General features: G+C 41.8%; 1 protein-coding gene across 2 annotated transcripts; it reads left to right on the forward strand.

Moving 5' to 3' along the window:
* Positions 1-26566, forward strand: LOC120319342 (protein FAM47E-like). Of its 2 annotated transcripts, none has more exons than XM_039368109.1 (8): positions 1-107; positions 3011-3395; positions 5317-5471; positions 6819-6969; positions 11323-11496; positions 12769-12921; positions 15506-15589; positions 26054-26566. In XM_039368109.1, coding segments are annotated over exons 1-8 (1230 nt in total). In that variant the 5' UTR covers positions 1-105; the 3' UTR covers positions 26180-26566. The 2 variants fall into 2 exon arrangements, with proteins under 2 accessions (XP_039224043.1, XP_039224042.1); XM_039368108.1 differs by lacking the exon at positions 1-107 and adding an exon at positions 898-1105.
* The last annotated feature ends 260 nt before the right edge of the window (positions 26567-26826 follow it).

Raw genomic sequence — 26826 nt, forward strand, 5'->3', positions numbered from 1 at the left:
GGCGGACTGCGTTGTTTGGCGACCCCCGTGAAATGGTCATTCGACCCCAAATGGGGTCCCGACCCACAGATTGAGAACCACTGAACTAAGCGATTGCATCAAAGAATGTAAATGCTGATTGTTTGTACTTTCATCTGAATGTATGCATATAGTCCTTGAGTTACAACCATTCGTTAGAGTGACCTTTCAAAATGACAAACAGCGCTGAAAAAAGTGCTGTTTTCACACTTACAACCATTGCAGCACCAACATGGACACATGATCAAAATTTGGACGCTTGGCAACTGACTCATATTTACGACGGTGGCAGCGTCCCGGGGTCATGTGATCCCCTTTGGCGACCTTCTGACAAGCAAAGTCAATGGGGAAGCCAGATTTACTTAACAACCGTGTGACTAACTTGAAAACTGCAGTGATTCACTTAACGACGGTGGCAAGAAAGGTCGTAAAATGGGGCCAATCTCACTTAACAACTGCCTTGCTTAGCAAGATAAATTTGGGGCTCAGTTGTGGACGTAAGCCGAGGACTATTTGTATTTTGCTTTTCTGTGCAGGAGCATGTTTATATGTGAATTGTTATTAAGAGTCCTTGGGGCCTTTTTGATTTTATTCTTATGTGCATTTTCAATCCAAGTGCTTGACAGGACATGGCTGCTGCTTGTTCTTCAATTGGAGCCACCTATGAGCCCAGCAAATAAATAAAGCATCCAGGTTTGCAAAAGGATTGGGGGGAAGGGGGGAGGTCTTGTCTTTGACTGCAAGGTTGACTACATTTCCCAGAATTCCCCCTTAGCAAAGCAGCCACCATGGGTTAGTTCAGGAAACAGTTGTTCCAACACATCTAGGAAACATCAGTGTGGAGGAGGCTTCTCTATCAAAAGCAAGTAGGCCCAAACTAGTGTGGCAGTTGCTGACCTCTATGGTCGCCACTGCTTTGCTGTTGTCTCCTAGCAACTGGAACAAACGGTTGACTCAAGCATCCTGTTGCTAGGAGACAAGCATCCTTAGCACTACCCTGTCTTTTTTAGCAGAGGGAGCTGGATCCCTTTGGTCAGCTGTTGCAAGAGCTTGCCCTAATGCCAGTCAACGTGTATCCTGCCCCTTGGTGAGCAAGTAACAATAAGCCGATGAAGTGTGCAGGTGACAAGGAAGGGATGTCTATTTGGAACAAGCATCATGGTGAACAGTCACTCTAGAACTTATTTTAGGAACCGTATGACCTTGAAAGCTGACTCAATCCTAGTTAAAGCTGGCTTCAAAACAATGAGCTAAATTAAAATGCTTAAACATTAAGGTGACCAACCGTCTTCCTTTAGGGAGGACAGTCCTCCTTTTGTGAGTTCTGTCCTCCCTCGAAAAGTGTCCTCCTACATGTCCTCATTTTCGATATTTGAAGACTAATCTGCAGGGCTTTTTTTTTCTTCTCATAAAACGCTCAGAACGGCGTTCCGGCACCTTTTTTTGATGGTTTTTTTTCAACTTTTGCATGAGCTTGCTACTCCCGCTATTGGCTTTTGAAAGCCAATAGGAATTGCTGCTGAGAGTGCCAAAACACCCGGCCGGCAAACTTTGCACCTGCAAGTTGTCTGTATTATTGTTGCAATGAATAAAATGTTTCTTTTATTTACGATATTTTTTTCTTCAATTTATTTGTGTCCTCCTTTTCATTGTAAAAAAGTTGGTCACCTTATGAAACATGGCTTATTTGAATAAACCGCAATTGGCTGGCACTAAAGCCTCCGCTGTAACCAAACTAACTTATTTTGACATCTAGATGCAAGACAAGATTAGAAACTGGGCTTGGCCTAGGATGCTCACAGTTTCCCAGTTGAAACTATGGTTAAGTCTGTCCATGTGTTGTGAAATTAAATTTTCATCATGTCTTTTGACTATTAGTTGGTGTTCAGAAGGGTGCTGTACTAGACTTCTGCCCGTTTATCCTATATAGTGTCTATTACAGGAGTCCAATACCTTGGCAACTTTAAGACCTGTGGACTTCAACTCCCAGAATTCCCCAGCCAGCCATGCTGGGCCTATTACACTCTTGCATTGGTTGTATTGTAGTGAAGAGTGGAGAGCAAACCCACTCTCTTTTAGTGCTGATGTTATTACCTGGCTGGGTAATGAAATGTCTGCAAGAAAATAACCAAACTCAGAGAGCGCCAAGGACCCCACAAGGTCCAAGATGCTAACAAATTCAGTCAAGGACCATCCACCCGGTTATTGAAAAGCCTAAAAGAGCTTGTCAAGTTTCAAGAAAACTTCCTTTAAGAAAAGTAGCTCTTTGCTGACATCTAGGGATTGCATAGTCTTTGCAATCCAGAGATGATAGCCCTGATAACAGAGAATATTTGTAGCTCAGACTTGAACTATATGGGAACTTTGGTGCTCTCTGAGCTTGCTGGTTTTCTTGCAGACATTTCATTACCAAACTAGGTTGTGTCATCAGTGCTAGAAGGAAGTAAGGTTTGCTCTCATTTTCATATATTTGTGGCTTGCCTGATCAGCATTGGCGGGAGTGTTCTTGGTGGTTCCTCGATTAGACTATTGTTTACACTTAGCTGATTTGTCTGCTTTACTAGTTCCCTGACTAGGGTATTGTTTACTTGATTCTTGGTGTAGTGTGAATCTTGGATGGTAGCCATATTCTGCACAATCAGCTTTGTTGAAGGGAGTGGTCAAGAAACAGGCAACAAGGAGGAGTATAACGCTAATGGGCCTCTAGGTAACGGTGTCTCCTGCCTTCACCATATTTAAATTAGGATTTATAGATCTGCCAAGGTCATCAATGTTTGTATTGATCACAAAGTTTCTTTTCCTCACAGTTGAACGGTCATTAAATAAGGCAGTTGCCAAAGGAAGACTACCTGTATGTCCTTTGGCAAAACACAAACAAATGTTGATGAACTGAATATTGTAAGGAAAGCTAGTAGATTTCCCAGTTCATTTTAGAACTATTGTAGCCCAGAGACGTTTGCTTTAAATGCTGGCCATACCTCTTTCCTTCCAGGTATAAAGAAAAATTGCCTTCCAAGTGTTTTCAAAAACAGGCCAGTAACAAAGAGAGATTCTCTGATTCTCTCAACGCTCAGCGATGGAAATTCCTGAAAAATGGCCTGGATGATTTCAGAAGTGGCTGCCCTCCACCTTCGGACAACATAATAATTCAAGGCACAAAAGGGCCCATGCCGATAATCCTACAGTATAAGAAACGGGATACTTCGCAGATTGTCTCGTACAAATCCAGAGACTTGCTGAGTAAGCACAAAGTACTTCGCTCCAGACTTCCTACACCTCAGAAAGCCAAGGCAGACAACATTACTCAGACCAAGCATACCCAGGTACAACACCCACTGGCACTTTATCCACATCTGGAAGAGAGTGTGCCTCCAGAGGTAAAATGAACTTGTTCATTTATTTATTTTGTATCCCGCCTTTATTCTTTTTACAAATAACTCAAGGTGGTGGACAGATCCAACACACTTTCCTTCTCTTGTTTTCCTCAAAACAGCCACCCTGTCAGGTAGGATGGGTTGAGAGAGAGTGTCTGGCCCAAAGTCACTCAGCTGGCTTTCATGGCTGAGGCAGAATTAGAACTCGCAATTTCCTGATTTCTGCTACCTTAACCACTAGACCAAATGGTCTAAAAATGCAATAAAATGAATTTCTCCTTCATTATTAATCAATGATACAGTTAATCTACCACTACTACTACTACTACTACTACTACTACTACTACTACTACTACTAGTAGTAGTAGTAGTAGTAATAACAACAACAACAAAGTTGGAAGAGACCTTGGAAGTCATCTAGGAATTGGGTATGTCTAGTCTAGTGAAAAGAAGGACTGTGGGAGACATGATAGCAGTCTTCTGATATTTGAGAGGCTTCCACAAAGAAGAGGGGGTCAAATTATTCTCCAAAGCACCAGAGGGCAGGACAAGAAACAATGGTTGGATTAATCATGTCTTTAGATAATGAGGGGCTGCCACAAAGAAGGGGGGGGTCAACCTATTTTCCAAAGCACCAAAAGCAAGACAAGAAACAATAGATGGAAACTAATATAGAAGAGAAGCAACCTAGAACTAAGGAGAAACTGCCTAACAGTGAGAACAAATAACCAGTGGAATGACTCGTGTCCGGAAATTGTGGATGCTCCATCACTGGAGGCTTTTAAAAAGAGACTGGACAACCACTTGTCTGGAACGGTACAGGGTACAGGTTTTCCTGCCTGAGCAGGGGGTTAGACTAGAAGACTTCCAAGGTCCCTTCCAACTTTATTATTCTGTCGTTCTCCTAAGCCAGGGGTAGTCAACCTTGGCTCTTTTATGACTCGTGGACTTCAACTCCCAGAATTCCTGAGCCAGCTAAGCTTTAAAGTCCACGAGTCATAAAAGAGCCAAGGTTTTAATTCCTGAGCCAGCTAAGCTTTAAAGTCCATGAGTCATAAAAGAGCCAAGGTTGACTACCCCTGTCCTAAGGTCTTTATTTTCATATGTCTTTAATGATAAATATACATTAATATGATAAATCTTCAGTCAGAAATACAGATGGTGAGAGTCAGAAAGAGATAACATTAAGGAAGTAAGATAACCATATAGGTAAAAATAGTTGGGGTCTGAGAAAGGAAGAGGGAAGTATAAATAGTTGTTTTTAAGGAAATGGCTAGCCAGGAAGTATAGGAAAGAAGGAAACCAGGCCAAATAAGATAAGAAGAGAATGATGAATTGAAATGATGAATTGAATTGAAAAGCAGGAAAAGAGCTTATTGTGGAGACAGAAATAAATATATTGAGTTTAAAAATAACCATAAGAAAATAATTTTTCTTATTCTTATTGTATATGTGAATATGATTTAGTGTGTTATCAGGAAATGTGTATAGGCGGACGGAAAGAGTGTAACCTCATACTACCTCAGCCAATGGGGAAAGAGGAGGGCTGTAGCGGCCGGTGATAGGGATGAATAAAAGAAGGAGATATTTTGGGTTAAAACTTTGGAGAGAACCAAGCTTTGAACTTCTCTCCCCGCTTATTGCAATAAACGAAACAAAAGGCCTTCACTGTGTCTTGGCTGGTTATTGGTCAGGCGAACTTGCCTCTGGTCACGAAGGAAAGTAGCCAGGAGCACATAACATTTAATAATTCAGTGTCTTTCTCACAATGGAATCTGTAGCAAAAACCTTGGGCTCTTTGCAATGGCCCTCTGATTTTGCTTATTTGCACCTTGCTCTGCTTTTTCCAACCCCCTACCCCCATCGGATATTTGACATTGTTCAGACAGGAAAAACAGTGTCATATTTTGCTGTACCCTCACAGCTTTTTGATGACGTTATGAAGCTCCTGGACCCTGGGATGCAGCTGACTCGAACATCCCCAGATTATAGTAAAGAGGACGCGGCTATCCCTTCGCCTACTCAATATCGTGTGAAGTATGATGGGGCCCCAAAGAGAAGCTACAGCTCCACCCTTCCGTGAGTAGTGAAATCAGCAAAATGCAAATTTAACAAATAAAAGTGAAATAAATAAATAAAAAATTAGGTGATCCAATTCCCATGCTGTAGCCAAATGATGGGCAGCGTTTAGGTCAGGGGTAGGCAACCGTGGCTCTTTTAGGACTCGTGGACTTCAACTCCCAGAATTCCTGAGCCAGCATGGCTCAGCTTGGAAACTCTCCGTTTCCCCTCAGCATGGCTGACTCAGGAATTCTGGGAGTTGAAGTCCACGAGTCCTAAAAGAGCCAAGGTTGCCTACCCCTGGTTTAGGGCTTTGCTGTGGGCTGAGCTGAGAATAAACATGGAGGTGAATTCTTGTGGAACGAACCTCTGGATTATACCTTTCCAAAGCGTGTCTCAGATCTTCATATTTGATTACATTAATGCAGTATTTAACAAATAAAAATAAAAGAAAGAAAAATTTAGGTGACCCAATTCCCCATGCCGTAGCCAAACGGTGGGCAGTGCTTGGGCTTTGCTATGGGTTGAGGTATGAAGGAAAATGGTTGTGGACTCTTGTGACACAAACTTCTGGACTGTATCCTTCCAAAGTGTGCCTCAGATCTTCCTATTTGATTACATTAATTAATTTATACAATTTATTGGCTGCCCATGTTACCCTAGGGCAGGGGTAGGCAACCTTGACTCTTTTGTGACTTGTGGACTTCAATATCCAGAATTCCTGAACCAGCCATGCTGAGGGGAAAGGGAGAAGTTTCCAAGCTGAGCCATGCTGGCTCAGGAATTCTGGGAGTTGAAGTCCACAAGTCATAAAAGAGCCAAGGTTGCCTACGTCTGGCCTAGGCCTAGGTCGCTTTATGACTTGTGGACTTCAACTCCCAGAATTCCTGAGCCAGCATGGCTCAGCATGGAAACCTCTCCCTTTCCCCTCAGCATGGCTGGCTCAGGAATTCTGGGAGTTGAAGTCCACGAGTCATAAAAGAGCCAAGATTGCCTAGACCTGCCATACGGTAACTCTGGGCAGCTTACAGTTACATATACAGTTAAAACATAAAAAGTTAAAATCAGACATTAAAACCAAGGACACGGCGAGGGTAGGGATGGAGTGGAGGGGTGGAGGTGGGATCTGTTGTTAATCAATCACCTCTATTGCACTGTTCCCACACTGGAGGCCCAAGTCGACTGATCTTTAGGCCCTTACAAAAAGATATGAACAGAATGAATGCTCTTGTAACTTTGAAGAGCACTAAGCCAATGGATGTAAGTCCAAGACTACCAGTACTCTAGCAATTATTATTATTATTATTTGGTTTTATTTTTGTCTCATTCATTTAATGACGGACTCTACACTTTTTGTATCTATAGCTGGATGCAGAAAAAAAAGAACCCCTACACCTGGTTTAGTAAGAAAGAGGTGTCGGAGAGACAACAGGCAGCCAAAATAGATTACGTTCCCCCCCTGGATGAAAACGTCAAGCGGGTAACAAAGGAATTTTGTGAATGGGTTAATGCAATGGTAAGTAAAAATATCTGTGGAAGAAAACCGCTACCACAACTGAGCAGGCAGTGTCAACGCAGCAAGCAAAAACACATCCCTCGTTTGATACCTTTATTTTAGGTGGTCCTTGACTTACAACCGTTCGTTTAATTACATGAATACAGGCCAACTCTGGGAGACAGTGCAGGCCGGGGATGGGGGAGAGGGGCTGGTGTGTTATGGTTCATGCGATCCAAAGAGTTGGACACACTTAGCGACTAAACAGCAACAGCAATGCATAGTGATGACAAGCGAATTTTTCTAATGGAAGAAGGGTGGTGTTGAATCAACACACAAACTAACAGCAGGTCTCTACTAAAGACAATAAGAAAGCATCTGGATGGATCTTCAAACTTGGCCCTTGGCACGCTGGCTGAGGAATTCTGGGAGTTGAAGTCCACAAGTCATAAAAGGGCCAAGTTTGAAGACCCCTGTGGTACCCAATACACTTGTATCGGGCCCAAAATTTCCGTTGCTAAGCGAGACATTTGTTAAGTGACTTTTGCCCCATTTTGCGACCTTTCTTGCCATGGTTCTTAAGTGAATCACTGCAGTTGTTAAGTGAGTAACACGGCTGTTAAGTGAATTTGGCTTCACTTAATTGACTTTGGTTGTCAGAAAGTCACAAAAGGGGATCACATCACCCCCGGGACGCTGCAACCGTCGTAAATATGAGTCAGTTCCCAAGCATCCAAATTTTGTTCACGCGACCGTGGGGATGCTGAAACGGTTGTTAAGTGTGACAAGCAGTCATAAGTCACTTTTTTCAGTGCTGTTGTAACTTCAAACGTCACTAAACGAAGTGATGTACGTCGAGGACTACCTGTAACTATTATTCCTATCTGACATTAACACAATGAAATAATAATAATAGTAATAATAATAGTAGTAAAAATAGTAATAATAATTATAATGTTGGAAGGGACCTTAGAGGTCATCTAGTCCAACCCCCTGCTCAGGCAGAAATCCCTATACCATTTCAGACAAATGGCTGTCCAGTCTCTTCTTAAAAACTTCCAGTGTTGGAACATTCACTGCTTCTGGAGGCAGGTTATTCCACTAGTTCATTGTTCTCACAGTCAGGAAGTTTCTCCTTAGTTCTAGGTTGCTTCTCTCCTGGATGAGTTTCCATCCGTTGCTTCTTCTCCTGCCTTCCAGAGCTTTGGAGAATAGCTTGACACCCTCTTCTTTGGGGCAGCCTCTGAGATACTGGAACCCTGCTATCATGTCCCCTCTCGTCCTTCTCTTCATTAAACTAGACATACCCAATTCCAGCAACTGTTCCTTGTATGTTTTAGCCTCCAGTCCCCTAATAATCTTTGCTGCTCTTCTCTGTACTCTTTCTAGAGCAGTGGTTCTCAACCTTTTTATACGGCGACCCCCGTTCACATGGACGCGCCGCGCATGTGTGGCGCGCATGCGCGGTGCCGCCCCCTGGCAGATCGCGTTGTTTGGCGACCCCCGTAAAATGGCCGTTCGACCCCAAATGGGGTCGCGACCCATAGGTTGAGAACCGCTGTTCTAGAGTCTCAACATCTTTTTTACATCGTGGTGACCAAAACTGGATGCAGTATTGCAAGTGTGACCTTACCAAGGCATTGTAAAGTGCTATTATTAGAATATTAGAAAATATTTGACTTTTGAACCACTTCCCCAGATCAGAGGATCATTGATTTTCTCAGCATGCCTGCTGCATGTCACGTTTTATCTCGGTTCTCTTTTGGTTACCCATTAAGCAGAAGTAGCCTTGAGAACCAATTTGGAAATCAGAAACGCAGAAATATAAACCTAAGGAGAATGTTGACATAGTTTTAAAACTTTTGCGATGGGGTAAAAAAATAAAAAAGAGGAAATAGGAAAGGATTTTCTAAAGAGGCTTGATGATTCAGCATGGATTGAAAGTCTGATTAGGGTATTCTGTACATGAGTCATGGCACTCTTGTGAAAGCCACAGTAGAGGACAGGAAAAAGAAGGGTGCCCTCAGCAATTATTGACCCATAATAAAAGCAAGTTTGCCCTATTATTATTATCGATCATCGCACAGTCAGCCAGATGTTCAGATTGGATTTGGCATTTTGTCTACCTATCGAGTCCTTACCCAGGACCTGGGATAGGCAGATGTGGATGTTTGATGGTATTACAGATATCGTCGCAGGATGGAAGCAGTTCCTAGCCAAGGCCGCCTTTTGCAATTGACTAATAGCGAATTTGTCAATGCCAATGGTGTTCAAGTGGTGCTCCAGTTGTTTTGGGATTGCACCCAAGGAGCCTATGACTATTGGTACTACCCTTGCTTGCTTTTGCCACAGTCTTTCTATTTCTATTTGTAGATCTTTGTATTTTGTTATCTTCTCCAGTTCTTTCTCGTCTATTCTGCTGTCTCCAGGCACTGCCACGTCCACTATCCAGACTTTTTTGTCTTTCTTATCAACAATTGTTAAGTCTGGGGTGTTATGTTGCAGGTGCTTGTCTGTTTGAATTCTGAAGTCCCAGAGCAGTTAATTTTATCATTTTCTATGACTTTCTCTATTTTATGATCCCACCAGTTTTTGCTTACAGGCAAATGATATTTTTTGCAGATCTTCCAATGCACCATTGTTGCTACTTGGTCATGCCGCTGCTTGTAATCAGTCTGTGCAATCTTCTTGCAACAGCTTACCAAGTGGTCCACTGTTTCTTCAGCTTCTTTGCGTAGGCGGCACTTACTGTCTGTTGCTGTCTTCTCAATTTTGACTTTGTATGCATTTGTCCTTAAGGCTTGGTCTTGTGCAGCCAGAATTAGTCCCTTGGTCTCTTTCTTCAGTTTTCCTGCTCTTAGCCATTGCCAGGTCTTGTTATTATCTGCTTTCCCAGCTATTTTTTTAATGTAGTGCTTTGCCTTGCCATGCCTCTATTCTGTTCTTCATTTGGTCTTTCTTATAGGCCAGTTTGGTCTCTCCAGTAATCAGTAAGCCTTCCTGATATACTAATTTCAGTGCATCTTCATCATTGTTCTTCAGATATTCTTCCAAAGCCATTTTTTTTCTTCAACCATCTGATGTACTTGTAGCATTCCACGCCCACCTATTTGCCTTGGTAGATAAGTCTGTCAATGTCACTGCATGGATGAAGGGCATGATTCATTGTCATTATTTTTCTGGTCTGCCTATCCATTGCTTTTAGTTCTGCTTGAGTCCAGTCCACTATTCCAGCTGTGTACCTAATGATTGGAATTGCCCAGGTGTTGATTGCCTTTATGGTATTTCCTCCATTGAGTTTGGACTTTAAGATATTCTTCACTCTCTTGATGTATTCACCTCTAATCTTTTTCTTGACTTCAGTGTGCTTGATGTTGTCAGCTTGAAGGATACCCAAGTATTTGTAGTACTCTTCCGCATCCAGACTCTTAATGTTATTTTCGTGGGGCATCTTGATTCCTTCAGTTTTCACTATTTTTCCTTGTCTGATAGTAAGTGTGGCACATTTGTCCAAGCCAAACTCCATTACAATATCTTGGCTATATATACGGACAGTGTTGAGCAGCGATTCTATTTCAGATGATGTTTTTCCATACAGCTTCAGATCATCCATATAAAGGAGGTGGGATAGTCTGGCAGATGTTTTGATGTTTGATAGCCATGTCCTGAGTTATTCAGTATTGTTGACAGAGGAAACAGTGCAATAACAAATAGTAATGGTGATAATGAATCTCCTTGAAATATTCCTCTCTTGATATTAACCTCTCCCAGCCTCTCACCATTTATCTGCAACTGTGTCTTCCATTGTGCCATCGATCTTTGCACAAATTTTCTGATGTTTCTACTGACTCCTGTTATTTCTAGGCACTTGATTATCCAGTCATGTGGCAGAGAGTCAAATGCCTTTTTGTAGTCAATCCATGCCACATGGTAGAGCACAGTTTAAAGCAGGGGCCTCCAACCTTGGCAACTTGACGACTTGTGGACTTCAACTCCCAGAATTCCTCAGCCAGCCATGCCCAGCTGGCTGAGGAATTCTGGGAGTTGAAGTCCACAAGTCATAAAATGGCCAAGGTTGGAGGCCCCTGCTTTAAAGGACTTTTAAAGAAGAACACACAACTTTGATTTAAGCTAGGCCTCCAGTGCAGGCAGGCGTGACAGTAATTTGACCACTGGACAATGTTCAAAGACAAAGAAAACTGAAGTACAGTACGGACTAAGAACGATACAGACGATTGTTGACTTATGACGATTCATTTAGTGACCGTTCCAAGTTACAACGGCACTGAAAAAAGTGATGACTGTTTTTCACACTCACAACCAAGAAGTGTTTGCAACGTTACCTGAATGTGCATGCTTGGTTTACTGTCCCAGGGAGGAGAGAAATATAATATTGATGAAGACACTATCATGAAGCTCTTTGACACGAGGTACGAAACGGATATCAAGACAGCCCTGCCCCTTAAAATAGTGGAGCTGTATCAAATACCAGCAGAGCTGAGACAATACCTGGGGAGGCATCGGTTCCGGAAGAGGAGTCCCACAAAGGTAAGGAGAGCAAAATGACGGTAACGGTAACAGACACTGAGATAGTTCTTGAGGGATTTGATAATGTGCGTGTCACGTAAAAAAAAATAATAAGTGGGCCAGGTTTGTCAGCTTCGGTAATTTTCAAGATGGGTGGACTTCAATTCCCAGAATTCCCCAGATAGTCTCGTGAGACTTCAGCAAGGCCAGTAACTACCTCCCAAAATCAGTAGAATGACTTGTCTCCAGAAGTTGTGGGTGCTCCATCACTGGAGGTTTTTACGAAGAGATTGGACAGCCATTTGTCTGACATGATATATAGCAGTCATGGCGAACCTTTTAGAGCCCGAGGGCCCAAACTGCAACCCAAAACCCACTTATTTATCGCCGGGTGCCAGGTGGGTGTGGCCCACTGGATGGGCGTGGCTGTGGTGGTCATGGCAGACTGGATGGATGTAGCCAAGGTGGGCATGGTCACCATGATGTTGCTCGTGGGGAGAGACGCCTGTGGGGGCCGGGCAGGGTTGGGGGAGATCCAGGGGATCTCTGGCAGGTGGGGCGGTGGGCAGGAGACTCGTCCTGCGGGGTGAGGCTGGGCAAGGCGAGGCAGGGCAGGGGTGCCATTGTCGCAGGGCAAGGCGAGGCAGGGACCAGGGCAGCTGCTGCCTGACACCATTGACCCCCGCACACAGAAGCCAGCGAGCGCATGGGGGCCGACAGTGTCCGTCAGCAGCCACAGGTTGCCAGCCCCTCGACTGGCGCACTCTGGAGCTCCGCAGCCCGCCACCAGCAGTTCAGAGAAGCTGCCTCTGAGCTGGATGGCCGGCTGACAGCTGAGAAGGCGATGCATTGGGTTGTACCTGGGAAAAGGAGAGCATGCAAGGCCAGGAGGGATGGGATGGGGGGGGGGAAGGACGGAAACCAGCCATGCTGGGATGCATCCAGCCATGTGGGAGCTCTGCAAGTTAGTGGGTGGCTGGTTGAAGAGGGACGGTTGCCAACTCCAGGGCATGGTACGTGTGCCCACAGAGAGGGCTCTGAGTGCCGCCTCTGGCATGCGTGCCATAGGTTCGCCACCACTGGTATATAGGGTTTCCTGCTTGCACAGGGGGCTGGACTAGAAGACCTCCAAGGTCCCTTCCAACTCCGTTATTCTGTGCAACCCAAAGAGTTGAAGAACTAAAAGACCATCGGTCTGGAGGCGTCCTCGATCATTGCTTGGCATTATAATTGCAGAAAATGCACCAATGATCAGGGCATTGGAAAAACAAGTCTGACATTTCTTGCCTTTAGCTAACCCCTTCTGAGCCCAAGTGGGAAAAGATTAAATATGGAGCCTGGTACCTTCCCCCAAAGACATGGAAAAAGAAGCGAGCAACTGAGAAGGAAGAAATTCCTGAATGTCTGCAAATCTTCTTGAACGCCAGGAAGAAGATTGTCCAAAAGGTAACTTGGCAGCATTCCATATTGTATTTTTTGCTGGCTCCCCTCAGTGTTGAACCTCCTCACTACTTCTGGTGTGTGTTTTAGCCCTATTTGAAACATATTGCTTTTTAATTCTTTATTAATACTGCACTGATGATGTTACTTAATTTGGTAACGAAACATCTTCAAGAAAACCATCAAGCTGAGAGACAGCACCAAGTACCTCATGGTCATAGTCTTCTTCTTCTTCTTCTTCTTCTTCTTCTTCTTCTTCTTCTTCTTCTTCTTCTTCTTCTTCTTCTTCCTCCTCCTCCACCTCCTCCTCCTCCTCCTCCTCCTCCTCCTCCTCGTCTTCTTCTTCTTCTTCTTCTTCTTCTTCTTCTTCTTCTTCTTCTTCTTCTTCTTCTTCTTCTTCTTCTTCTTCTTCTCTTCTTCTTCTTCTTCTCCTCCTCCTCCTCCTCCTCTTCTTCTTCTTCTTCTTCTTCTTCTTCTTCTTCTTCTTCTTCTTCTTCTTCTTCTTCCTTCCTCCTCCTCCTCCTCCTCCTCCTCTGCAAATCCCACTATTATTATTATTTAAAAAAAATATTTTCAATTTTACAATACATAACAATCTTACAAATACTTCAGATAAAAAATAAAACAAATCGATACACACCACATTCGGTCATGCCCGCCCATTTCCCCCCAAACCGCATCCCACCTCAAACCAACTTACTTCTTTCCCTCTTTTTCTTCACTCACCCCCTCTCCTCCTTCACCTCCACTAAATCCCACTATTATTATCCCATGTTACCTACTTGGGTCATGAAATGTCTGCAAGAAAATAACCAAGCTCAGAGAGCATAATGGACCGCTACCTTATTTTTTTTCCAGTTCTGGCTTGGATTTGCCCTTCAAATTCTTTGGGAATATTGGAGGAAAGAACACACCATTTCTTTGGATAGTAATCTTCTTTCCTGCTCCCAGTTTTATGAAGTACCTTCTGGGATATTATAGACCAGTCTAAGATGATGGAAAGACTGCCATTTTTGACTTTGCAGGGAACTTTAAAAAAAAAAGCCAACACAGTTCTAGGCTGCATTAATGGAGAGATAGAATCAAGATCGTGTGAAGTGTTAATACGACTTTACAATGCCTTGGTAAGGCCACACTTGGAATACTGCATCCAGTTTTGGCCACCACAATGTAAAAAAGATGTTGAGACTCTAGAAAGAGTGCAGAGAAGAGCAACAAAGATGATCAGGGGACTGGAGGGCAAAACATACGAAGAACGGCTGCGGGACTTAGGTTTGATTAGTCTAAAGAAAAGAAGAAATAGGGGAGACATGATAGCAGTGCTCCAGTATTTGAGGGGCTGCCACAAGGAAGAGGGGGGGTCACGTTCACCAGAGCACCAGAGGGAAGGATGAGAAACAATGGTTGGAAACTGATCAAAGAGAGAAGCAACCTGGAATTAAGGAGAAACTTCCTGACAGTGAGGACAATCAACCAGTGGAACAGCTTGCCTCCAGAAATTGTGGGCACTCCATCACTGGAGATCTGTAAGAAGAGACTAGACATTCACCTGTCTGAGGTGGTATAGGTTCTCCTGTTTGAGTGGGGGGCTGGACTAGAAGACCTTCCTTCCAACTCCTATTCTATTCTATTCTATTCTATTCTATTCTATTCTATTCCATTCCATTCCATTCCATTCCATTCCATTCCATTCCACTCCACTCCACTCCACTCTACTCTACTCTACTCTACTCTACCCTACTCTACTTTATCCTATTCCATTCCATTCTATTCTATTCTATTCTATTCTATTCTATTCTATTCTATTCCATTCCATTCCATTCCACTCCACTCCACTCCACTCCACTCTACTCTACTTTATCCTATTCCATTCTATTCTATTCTATTCTATTCTATTCTATTCTATTCTATTCTATTCTATTCTATTCTATTCTATTCTATTCTACTCTATTCCATTCCATTCCATTCCATTACTTCTATTCTATTCTATTCTATTCTATTCTACTCTACTCTACTCTACTCTACTTTACTCTATTCTATTCTATTCTACTCTACTCTACTCTACTCTACTCTACTCTACTCTACTCTATTCTATTCTATTCTATTCTATTCTATTCTATTCTATTCCATTCCATTCCATTCCATTCCATTCCACTCTACTCTACTTTATCCTATTCTATTCTATTCTATTCTATTCTATTCCATTCCATTCCATTCCATTCCATTCCACTCCACTCCACTCCACTCCACTCCACTCCACTCCACTCCACTCCACTCCACTCTACTCTACTCTACTCTACTCTACTCTACTCTACTCTACTCTACTCCACTCCACTCCACTCCATTCCATTACATTTTTTTCTATTCTATTCTATTCTATTCTATTCTATTCTATTCTATTCTATTCTATTCTATTCTATTCTATTCTATTCTATTCTATTCTATTCTGTTACATTACACTCTTTCCTATTTATTCTCTTCTCTTCTCTTCCAGTCCAGTCCTGTCCTGTCCTGTCCTGTCCTGTCCTGTCCTGTCCTGTTCTAACTCAAGTAGTCTCTTGACATGGGAAATGAACAAAATCTCTTGCAGGCCGAGGCAGAATTAGAATCGTCACTGCATGGAACGTATGCCTTTGAACAATTCCTTGAAAGGAAAGGCTACAGGAAGCCTCAGGTAAGTGAACTTCTTGGATCTGATCCCATATTGGACCTGGGCTCTCCACAGACCAATGGAGACAGTGGCATTCTGTCTCCCTTAGAGTAGTTAAATCGGTGGCTGCCAGCGTCCCAAACCTAGTGTGACTTGTCCGCTCGCCTGCCTACTGTTGGGTAGCCTCTAGCCATTTGAAAATACAGGCTTACGACTGACTCAAAAAGGGGGATTTATGACCCAGAATTCGAAGTTCTGATGGTTGAGTATCCTCTGCAGTCACATGACTGCACTTTTGGTAACTGGCAATACAGCTGCATTTATGGCCATTTGCAGCATTCTATAGTCATATGACTGCATTTTACAGTGGTTTTGCCGGAAAAAAAAACCATGCCTATAGAGCAGTGGTTCTCAACCTGTGGGTCGGGACCCCATTTGGGGTCGAATGACCATTTCACGGGGGTCGCCAAACAACGCAGTCCGCCATTTTTTCCCCCTTTTCCTTAGCTGTGCTATTCCCTTTTATTCTATTGGCTTTTGAAAGCCAATAGAATAGACTTTCTTGAATAGAGTCTAATTCTATTGGCTTCCAAAAGCCAATAGGAATTGTCCAGGCAGTCTCTGCCCTGCTGAGCCCGCCAAAAGTCCCATTCTGCAAATGGTGCTGCACCAGTTGATTAGTCCTCGACTTACGACCGGTTGAGTAGTCCTCGACTTACGACCGGTTGGGGGTCGCGGCATTAAAAAGGTTGAGAACCACTGTTCTAGGGTCTTCTGCTCGAGCAGAGGGTTGGACTAGAAGACCACCGAGGTCCCTTCCAACCCTATGATTCTATGTTCTAAGTTAGTGGTTCTCAACCTGTGGGTCGGGACCCCATTTGGGGTCAAACGACCATTTCATCGGGGTCGCCAAACAAGGCTGTCCACCATTTTTCCCCCTATTCTTTGGCCACGCCCCTGGCACCCGGTGATGTATTATGGGGAACTGTATTATGGGGTCGCAGCGTTAGAAAGGTTGAGAACCACTGCTATAGAGAATTATTGGTTCGCTTGATGCAATTGTGGTCATCCGTCAAAGACTGCCTGTAGATGTAATAGAATCACAGGGATGGGAGGAACATTGGAGATCCTCTAGTCCAGCCCCCTGGACCAAGGCAGGAGACCTTATAAAACTTAAAATACTTGTGGTACCTGCTCAACATCTTGTTTTTTCCAGGTAAGACCAAATAACCACCCATTAATCAAAGTCTGCTTCTACTTTGAATCTCACTTTGTTCATTCCCACATTAGTAGTTTGACATCATGGATTGCTCTAAGAGAAACATGAGAGTGTTGAGAGAAAGCAAAAAGACAACCAGCCATTAGGAGTTTTCAGTCCAAAGTGGGGGGGAAACAACAATGACAGGACAAGATTTCTCAGTTCTCCCCCTTAAAATTTCCCTTCAGTGGGCCCTAGGACAGGGGTAGGCACCCTTGGCTCTTTTATGACTCATGGACTTCAATTCTGGGAGTGGAAGTCCATGAGTCATAAAAGAGCTGAGGGTGCTTCCCCCCCCCCGCACAATTCCTTTCAAGAAGCTTGTAACATAGGTCAGTTTTATTATTCTCTTCTTGCAGGCTTACTCAAGTCACCTATTCAACTGATGTACAGCAGTGGTGGCGAACCTATGGCACAGGTGCCAGAGGTGGCATTAAGAGCCCTCTCTGTGGGCACGTGCGCCATTGCCCCAGTCCTAGGCCTTCAGCTGGGTTTTATAAAACCTTTTCGCTTTAGGCCTCCACCACCATGTGCAAAAATAAAAATAAAAAAAGGTTAAATCAGTCAATTTCAACTTCTCGTGGAAAAAAAAAAGATCTTGCAAAGTTGAAATTGATTGATTGAACTTTTTAGTCCCACCCAGTCTGCCGTTACCACCGCAGCCATGCCAGCCAATGGGCCACACCCACCTGGCACTCGACGATGCATAAGTGGGTTTTGGGTTGCAGTTTGGGCATTCAGTGTCTAAAAGGTTTGCTATCACTGATGTAGAGGGAAGATTGAACCAGGGACTTTTTGATTGATAGCTTGACCCCTTGATCTTCTCAGATGAATTAGCTCTCCTGTTGCCTTTGATCCAACAGGCTTCACAGCTTTGGGGAAAAACCCCCACAAACTAATCTAAATTGTCCATTTTAAAACCCTTATTTAAGTTGCAGTAAGGGTTGGTATTTTGTAGTTCAATCTTTTGCATTTGTTTGCCACCCAGAGTTGCCTTGTGCTGAGTTGGGTGGCAAACAAATTTTAAATTATTATTGTTATTATTGTTATTGCTGCTGCTGCTGCTGTTGTTGTCATAAAGTTCAGAGGCTTTTAAGAGTCTGAATATGTATGGAACTAAGAAAGGAATCTGTTGGCAAGAATTGTTATGAGGCTGATTCCTGAAGCATTAAGTAAATGTTTGCAAAGTTCCTTTAGAACAGTGGTGCTCAACCTTTTTAATGCCGCGACCCCCAACCGGTCGTAAGTTGAGGACTACCCAACCAGTCGTAAGTCGAGGACTACTCAACTGGTGCAGCACCGTTTGCAGAATGGGACTTTTGGCGGGCTCAGCAGGGCAGAGACAGCCTGGACTCTATTCAAGAAAATCTATTCTATTGGCTTTCAAAAGCCAATAGAATAAAAGGGAGTAGCACAGCTAAGGAAAAGAGGGAAAAAATGGCGGACTGCGTTGATTGGCGACCCCCGTGACATGGTCGTTCGACCCCAAATGGGGTCCCGACCCACAGGTTGAGAACCACTGATTTAGAAAAAAGCAGAGAATAAAGGGTATAATGATAAGAAGGAATAACCTTTTACCTAGCAGCTCTTGTCTTCTTAGAACTCACCCCCTCCCCACACACAAACACACTACTCCAAAGAAAACAGGCATCCAGACCACATATACTACACCCACAAATAGTTTAAAGGTCACTTTGCAGATTAGTTATCATACACACATATTTTCTGCCAATAGATTAAGGAAGAGTAGTGCCTATCTCCCCTAGGAATGTCATTCTGGCTGCAGTGCTACCTCAGCTATTATATAGTATTAGATCAGGGCTTTTCAACCTTTTCACCCATTGTACCACTTTTAGGATATGTCTTGCAGGATACTAGTGACTTCCTCCCTAGAGTGAGGAAGGTGAAAATTTTTCCTAGAACATTGTCAGATCATAGTCCTGTGTGGATGGAGTTATATTCGGAAGACGGGAATAGAAGATTCTGGAGATTGAATGAGAACTTATTTAATCGGGAGGAGTTCGTACAAAAGTGTAAAGAACATTTAAAGGACTTTTTTACTATAAATATGAATAAGGGAACATCGATGTCTATGGTGTGGGACGCTAGTAAAGCATATATGAGGGGAATTTTGATTCAATTGAATAAAGTTTTTTGGGAAAAAGGGTTACAAAGACGTAGAGAAATAGAAGAAGAGATCAAATCAAAAGAACAAGAGTTGGTTCTTAATCCTACTGATAATAATTTAAAGGTATCTATAAAGATGCTTAAGGAACAATTTAACATGTTGATGGCAGATCAGGTGGCTACCAATCTGTCGTACATGAGACATAATACTTTTTGCAATGCGAATAAGCCGGGGAGGTGGTTGGCTTATCAGTTACGAAAGAAACAGAAAGCTAGAATTATAGAGAAAGTAAAATATAAAGGTACTGAGGTTTTTCAGCAAGATTTGATTAGAAAAAGCTTTTTGGACTTTTACACAAAATAATATTCAAGTGATAATATAAGGGGTTTGGATATAGATAAATATTTACAATCAGTACATTTTCCTAGACTTTCAGAGGAACAACAAAATGGGATGAATATTTTAATTACTGTGGAGGAAATTGGTTTAGCTATTAAGCAGTTAAAGGTTGGAAAGTCTCCTGGAACAGATGGACTGACTTCTAGGTATTATAAGATATTATCTGAAGAAATGATAGAGCCATTAAAGGAACTCTTTAATAGTATTTTGTTGGGTATGCAAGTTCCTCCTTCTTGGAAAAGAGCCTTTGTATCACTGATTCCGAAGGAAGATCAGGATCTTACAGAGCCTAAGAATTATAGGCCAATTTCATTATTGAATGTTGATTATAAGATCTTTACAAAAATTTTGGCAAATAGATTAATGCAGGTTATGAAAGACTTGATTCATAGTGATCAAGCAGGATTTATAACGGAGATATATGAAACATAATGTTAGACAAATTATTAACTTAATTGAGTACTTGGATAAGAATAATCAGATTCCTGTGGCTTTTATCTTTTTGGACGCTGAAAAAGCTTTTGATCAATTGGACTGGCAATTTTTATTTTCTTTGGTAGAGAAAATGAATTTTGGGGATAATTTTTTACATGCACTTAAAGCTATATATCAGTAGCAATCTGCACAAATTGTTGTAAATGGGGGATTGACTGAGAATTTTAATATTCAAAAAGGGACAAGACAAGGATGTCCATTATCCCCATTGTTATTTGTTTTAACATTGGAAATTTTATTGATTCAGATTCGGGAATCGAAGTTAATTAAGGGTGTAAAGATAAGGAAGAATGAGTATAAATTGCGGTCATTTGCGGATGATTTGGTTTTAATTTTGGAACAGCCGAATCAGGCGATTGATGGTTTATTAGAACTTATAACACAGTATGGGAATGTTTCTGGTTTTAAAGTTAATAATTATAAGACTAATATATTATCTAAGAATATGTCAGTTAAAGAAAGGGAAAGTTTGATTAAAGCCACAGGTTTTCAGATGGTAAAAAAGGTTAAATACTTGGGAGTATATCTAACTGCTTCAAATGGAAAATTGTACAAGAACAATTACGAACCACTATGGGCAAAAGTCCAAAAGGATTTAAGAGATTGGAAAAAATTGCAATTGTCATTGTTGGGGAGAATTTCAGCTGTAAAAATGAATGTTCTACCAAAGTTTCTTTTTTTGTTTCATATGATACCTATTCTTAAAAAAGAGGCAAATTTGGAGGAATGGCAAAAGGGTATCAATAATTTTATATGGGCCGGGAAGAAACCAAGGGTTAAATTTAAGATATTACAGGATGCTCGAGAAAGAGGGGGACTTAAGGCACCTAATTTGAAATTATATTATGATGCAGCCGCCCTAACTTGGTTAAATGATTGGCTTAATTTAACAAATATGGATATTCTTTTTTTTGGAAGGTTGGGATTTAATATACGGTTGGCATGCATATTTAATTTTTAATAAGAAAGTTGATTGGACTCTTAAATCACATATTTTGAGGAATGCCTTACTTCGTGTTTGGAAGAAGTATTATTATAGATTAAATTATAAAATACCTATCTGGGGGATTCCCAGACATGCAATTGAGGGAACCTCTAAGGGGACAAATTTTGATAAAATTTCATACAAAGAATTGTTAAGTTGTTCTGGTTCGAATTGGCATTTGAAATCCCTAGATGTATTAAGGCAGCAAAATATTCTACAGTCATGGTTTCAATATTTACAAATAATGGATAGATTGACTGTAGACAAGAAAGAGGGAATAACACTAGAAGATAGACAATTGGTTATTCAGATTAAAAACCAAGGTCCGGCTCATATAAAAAGAATATATAATGTTTTATTAGAGTTAGATTCGGAAACAGAATTGGTTAAAGATTGTATGATTAAATGGGCTCAGAATATACAGGAGCCGATCTCATTGGATTTATGGGAGATAATTTGGATAAGAAATGTTAAATTTACACAAGCTCAAAATTTGAGAGAAAATTTTTATAAAATGTTTTATAGATGGCATTTAGATCCTAAAAAATTATCTTGTATGTATTCCAACATACAGCCCAAATGTTGGAGATGTGGCAATAATGATGCGACATACTTTCATATTTGGTGGAATTGTAAAAAAGTAAAGGCTTTTTGGATTATGATTTGGTGGAACATTCAAAAGATTTTTAGAAAAAAGATAAAGTTTACTCCTCAACTATTTTTACTTGGTATTTTTGTTGACTTAAATGATTCTTTGCCTACTTTAGAAGAATGGATATTTAAAGTATCTAGTTTTGCAGAAATGGCAAAAATTTCTGCTTATTTAAAGGATCATACACAAGAAAGATATATTACTGTATGGGGAAGGTGGATAGATTATATTCAGAAAAAGTATGGAATTAAAAAGTTTATTTATTTTATGAATGAATATCAAATATTATAGAGAATTGTTTTATAGGTTATGGAGTTAAAGGTTAATTATGATTTTTTTTTCTTTCTCTCTTTTTTTTTCTTTTTTCTTAATTATTATAATTTTCTTTTTTTTTTTTTTAACCCTGTATCCTGCTCTGGGAAGTGAAGGGAGGGGGGGTGGGGGTGGGAGGGAGGGTAAGGGGGGGTTCTCTATTTTAAAATTTTATTGTATTTTTATAAATGATTGTATGTTTTAAAAAATAAAAATTTTCAATATAAAAAAAAAAAAGAACCAGGGACTTTTTGATTGATAGCTTGACCCCTTGATCTTCTCAGATGAATTAGCTCTCCTGTTGCCTTTGATCCAACAGGCTTCACAGCTTTGGGGAAAAACCCCCACAAACTAATCTAAATTGTCCATTTTAAAACCCTTATTTAAGTTGCAGTAAGGGTTGGTATTTTGTAGTTCAATCTTTTGCATTTGTTTGCCACCCAGAGTTGCCTTGTGCTGAGTTGGGTGGCAAACAAATTTTAAATTATTATTGTTATTATTGTTGTTGCTGCTGCTGCTGCTGTTGTTGTCATAAAGTACAGAGGCTTTTAAGAGTCTGAATATGTATGGAACTAAGAAAGGAATCTGTTGGCAAGAATTGTTATGAGGCTGATTCCTGAAGCATTAAGTAAATGTTTGCAAAGTTCCTTTAGAACAGTGGTGCTCAACCTTTTTAATGCCGCGACCCCCAACCGGTCGTAAGTTGAGGACTACCCAACCAGTCGTAAGTCGAGGACTACTCAACTGGTGCAGCACCGTTTGCAGAATGGGACTTTTGGCGGGCTCAGCAGGGCAGAGACAGCCTGGACTCTATTCAAGAAAATCTATTCTATTGGCTTTCAAAAGCCAATAGAATAAAAGGGAGTAGCACAGCTAAGGAAAAGAGGGAAAAAATGGCGGACTGCGTTGATTGGCGACCCCCGTGACATGGTCGTTCGACCCCAAATGGGGTCCCGACCCACAGGTTGAGAACCACTGATTTAGAAAAAAGCAGAGAATAAAGGGTATAATGATAAGAAGGAATAACCTTTTACCTAGCAGCTCTTGTCTTCTTAGAACTCACCCCCTCCCCACACACAAACACACTACTCCAAAGAAAACAGGCATCCAGACCACATATACTACACCCACAAATAGTTTAAAGGTCACTTTGCAGATTAGTTATCATACACACATATTTTCTGCCAATAGATTAAGGAAGAGTAGTGCCTATCTCCCCTAGGAATGTCATTCTGGCTGCAGTGCTACCTCAGCTATTATATAGTATTAGATCAGGGCTTTTCAACCTTTTTACCCATTGTACCACTTTTAGGATATGGCAATATCCGAGTACCACCTGTCGCCTAGCAAGGTGTCAAAAACTTGATGACCAAAAAAAAGGAAAAAAAGGGATACAGGTAGTCCTCGACTTACAACAGTTCGCTTAGTGACTGTTTGAAGTTACCACGGCACTAAAAAAAGTGCCCCCCAAGCCACAGCTGAGCAAGACACCTGCCTGCCCACCCGGCGGTGCTCTTCCTCCTGTCTGAGGTTTCCATTGTTGTGAGCATTTCTGTTGAGGATTGGCAGTGGGGGTGGGGTGGGGGGTGTTTGGTTTTTATTCCCCCCTGTCTGCTGGGTGGTTGCAGCAGGTTTTGGTCACTTCACATGACCCTGGGACACTGTGACTGTCATAAATATGAATAAGATGCCAAGCATCTGAATGTAAATCACAAGACCCTGGAGAGGCTGCAACATTCCAGCTGATCGGCGCTTCTTCTGGGCTCAGCAAAAGTGCCAGGATCAGTGCTGTTTTCCAGCTGATTGGTGCTTCTTCAGCGCTGAGCTCCAGCTGGAGCCTGGCGCCAATCCTGGCGCTTCCGCTGAGCCCTGACAGCCCTGCAGCTCCAGCCATCTCTCGCTCAGGTTTCTGCGGTGCTGCCACCGGTTCAGCTCATTCCCCTCCCCTGCTACCACTTTTCTAGGATGGTCACGTACCACCTGCCAGGTGCCAGTGTACTACAGGTGGTACCCGTACCACTGGTTGAAAAGCCCTGTATTAGATCACAGTCTACACCAGTGTTTCTCAATCTTGGTAGCTTGAAGAGGTATAGAATTCAAGTCCCAGAAATTCCCATCCAGCATAGCATAGCTGGCTGGGGAATTCTGGGACTTGAAGTCCACGCATCTGCCTACCTGCCTGCCTCTCTCTCTCTCTCTCTCTCTATCTCTCTCTCTCTCTCTCTCTCTCTCTATCTATCTATCTATCTATCTACACATCCATCCAACCATCCATCATCCATCATCTATCATCATCTGTCTGTCTATCTACCCATCCATCTATCCATCCATCCATCATCTATCATCTGTCTGTCTGTCTACCTACATCTCTCTCTCTCTCTCTCTCATGATCATTATTAAAGGCTTTTTTCTTAATATAAAATACAAACAGAAATAAAGACAATGGAAAACAGAAAAGAAAGGGAATAGAGGGGATAAAGTGAGGGAAAGGGGAAAATAGAATAGAATAGAATAGAATGTGGAATGGAATGGGATGGAATGGAATGGAGTGGAATAGAAGAGAAGAGGAGAGGAGAGGAGAATATAGGGATGAAATAGAAGCGAAGAGAGGAATAGAATAGGATAGGACAGGACAGGACAGGACAGAATAACAGAGTTGGAAGGGACCTTGGAGGTCTTCTAGTCCAACCCCCTGCTCAAGCAGGAGTCCCTACCTACACCATTTCAGACATATGTCCAGTTTCTTCTTAAAAACCTTCATTGATGGAGTGCCCAATTGATGCAGTCAGCTTCACCATCTCTGCCAGTTCCATCCTCTTTTCAATCCATCGTGGGGTTTAAAGTCCACGCATCTTCCAGTTGCCAAGGCTGAGAAAGTCTGGTCTAGGACACGGAAATAAATAAGGCACACATTCTGGTGAGAGAGAAGTTTCCTGAGCGTGGGCTCCATCATGAGTCCGAAAGCTCGGAAGACTAAACTTCTGATCCAACCCAGATTGGATCCTTCAACAACATCATCCTGGGACGTGTATATATTTGCCTTCGATTCACGATAAATGAGGTTGAAAGAAATCTTCCCAAAGTTTTCAAAAGAACTTTGGGAATCTCTAACTGTCCCACCAGGGAGCACTATTTAGCCAACTTTATCATGCTTGAAAACAATAAATAAATAAAGAAGCAGAGCAAAACTTTATTAGAACTTGAGAAATCATGAGGAAATCTGATTCGACAGGATGCTTTTGAAAAAGATTGTGGAAGAGAGAAACCACACACTATTTCTTCACTATTGTCAGGAAAGTAACACGGATATTCTATGTGACCTTCAAGAGCAAACTTTACTTCTTTTACTGTCTGGCACAATCAGATTTTCATGGATTAAAATCTGTGAACTGAAAAGGAAGTAGTAGATCAGGGGTCTTCAAACTCGGCAACTTTAAGACGCGTGCCTGGCAGAGGAATTCTGGGAGTTGAAGTCCACAAGTCATAAAAGGGCCAAATTTGAAGACCCCTGTTCTAGTTACTAACCTAGCTCTCTGCCCACCAACCTTTCTTATTTCACTGTAATGTTTGATGTCACAGTGAGCTATGAGTGGGGATTGTGAACATCTCATAAGGTAATGTGGGAAGTCAGCCCCCCAGAGAAGGAAATATTAAAAGGACAGAAAAATATATTTCCTCAAAGGATCTTAAAAAAAAAAAAAACGCAGGAAAGCATGCCCAGTTTTTCTTAATAGCCCCAGGTCTCCCTCCCCCAAGCAAAACTAGCTCTATAGAAATGCAGATGCAGATCATTCAGGAAAGTTGGAGCTAGAAGCTTAAGAAGACAAAGACACCTAAAATCTACATACCCCACCCAAGGTCTAAGACAGGACATAATAGGATTAACTCATAGATGCCAAAGGGACACAGGTCAAAATACATGATATAGGAAATACAAAGCCTCAAATAGGAACAGGAAATAACCTCCAAACAAAAGGCTCCAGAGGGTATAAAAACCCACTCCCTACATGTGCTCAGCTCTTTTTCTCTCTTTTCTGCCAGAGCCATCTTTCTGTCTGGTTCTCCTCTTCAATAAACTGCAACCTTCTTTCTAAGCAGTCACCATGTTGTTTATCCCCAGCTTGGACTGGACCATGATGAAGACTTTTCCTTCAACAGTAATAAGCTGTGATATAGGATACTCATGGAATATAGAGCTGGGTGTATTTGACTGAGAGAATTGTGTAATTTTAAGTACTGCTTGTGCTTCTCTGTTCCAGTTTCTTATGCAGATGTTGGCTGCAAGTCGTTCTGATAAAATAGCTGAAGACAGTGAGCTGCTATCCAGGAAGCTTTCAATGAAGATCCTTCAAGAATTTAGATCACAGTCTTCCGCAACCATTTAAGTTTCTATTCTGCTCCACTGGTGACAGTTTTAACCTTTGTGAAACAAAGCAAAAAAACAAAACAAAACCCACCCATCAGACAGAGCTCTTGTATGTTCCCACTCATCTTCCTTAGCAGATGTTGAGTCAGCCCCAGTCAAAGGCAGAGAGAAATAAGCCAAGAAAATTAAAGGAACATAACAAGTTCATCCATAAAATGATTGGCCTTATGCATTAAATGGTGGGTGGAAAGTTTTTTTTTTTTCAGAATAGTATGCGTTAGGAGAAAATCAATTTTAAATATAAAAGTAACATTTACAGTGTTAACAGAATGGGAAAAATTCCATGTAGCTTGTTTTCATGCTGGGAATGTTCAATAAAACTTCTTCTGTTGTTATATGTGCTTGATTCTCGCATGTTCCCTAAAGCGGGCTGTTGCATTTTTATAGTTTGTGGGAAAAGAAAAGCATGTTGCCCTCCTTTATTTGTTTGTTTGTTTGTATTCCACCTTTATTATTTTTACAAGTAAAATGGCAAACATCCAACACACCTTCCTCCTTCTATTTTGCCTATAGCGACCCTGAGTTGGGCTGAGAAAGGATGATTGGACCAAAGTCACCAGCCAGTTTAAGGCAGGACTAGAACTCACCGTCCACTGGTGATTGGGC

The sequence above is a fragment of the Crotalus tigris genome, unplaced genomic scaffold (genome assembly GCF_016545835.1).
Source record: "Crotalus tigris isolate CLP2741 ecotype Arizona unplaced genomic scaffold, ASM1654583v1 scf7180000020638.1684329919:236218, whole genome shotgun sequence".
NCBI classification, from domain to species: Eukaryota; Metazoa; Chordata; class Lepidosauria; order Squamata; family Viperidae; genus Crotalus; species Crotalus tigris.

Bases quoted from the DNA above. Each gene is read 5' to 3' on its own strand.
- LOC120319342 (XM_039368108.1), top strand. From the start codon at position 1,077: ATGCCAGTCAACGTGTATCCTGCCCCTTG. The intron at 3,396-5,316 runs GTAAAATGAACT...GTACCCTCACAG, and splicing joins AAGAGAGTGTGCCTCCAGAG to CTTTTTGATGACGTTATGAA. The intron at 12,922-15,505 runs GTAACTTGGCAG...AATCTCTTGCAG, and splicing joins GGAAGAAGATTGTCCAAAAG to GCCGAGGCAGAATTAGAATC.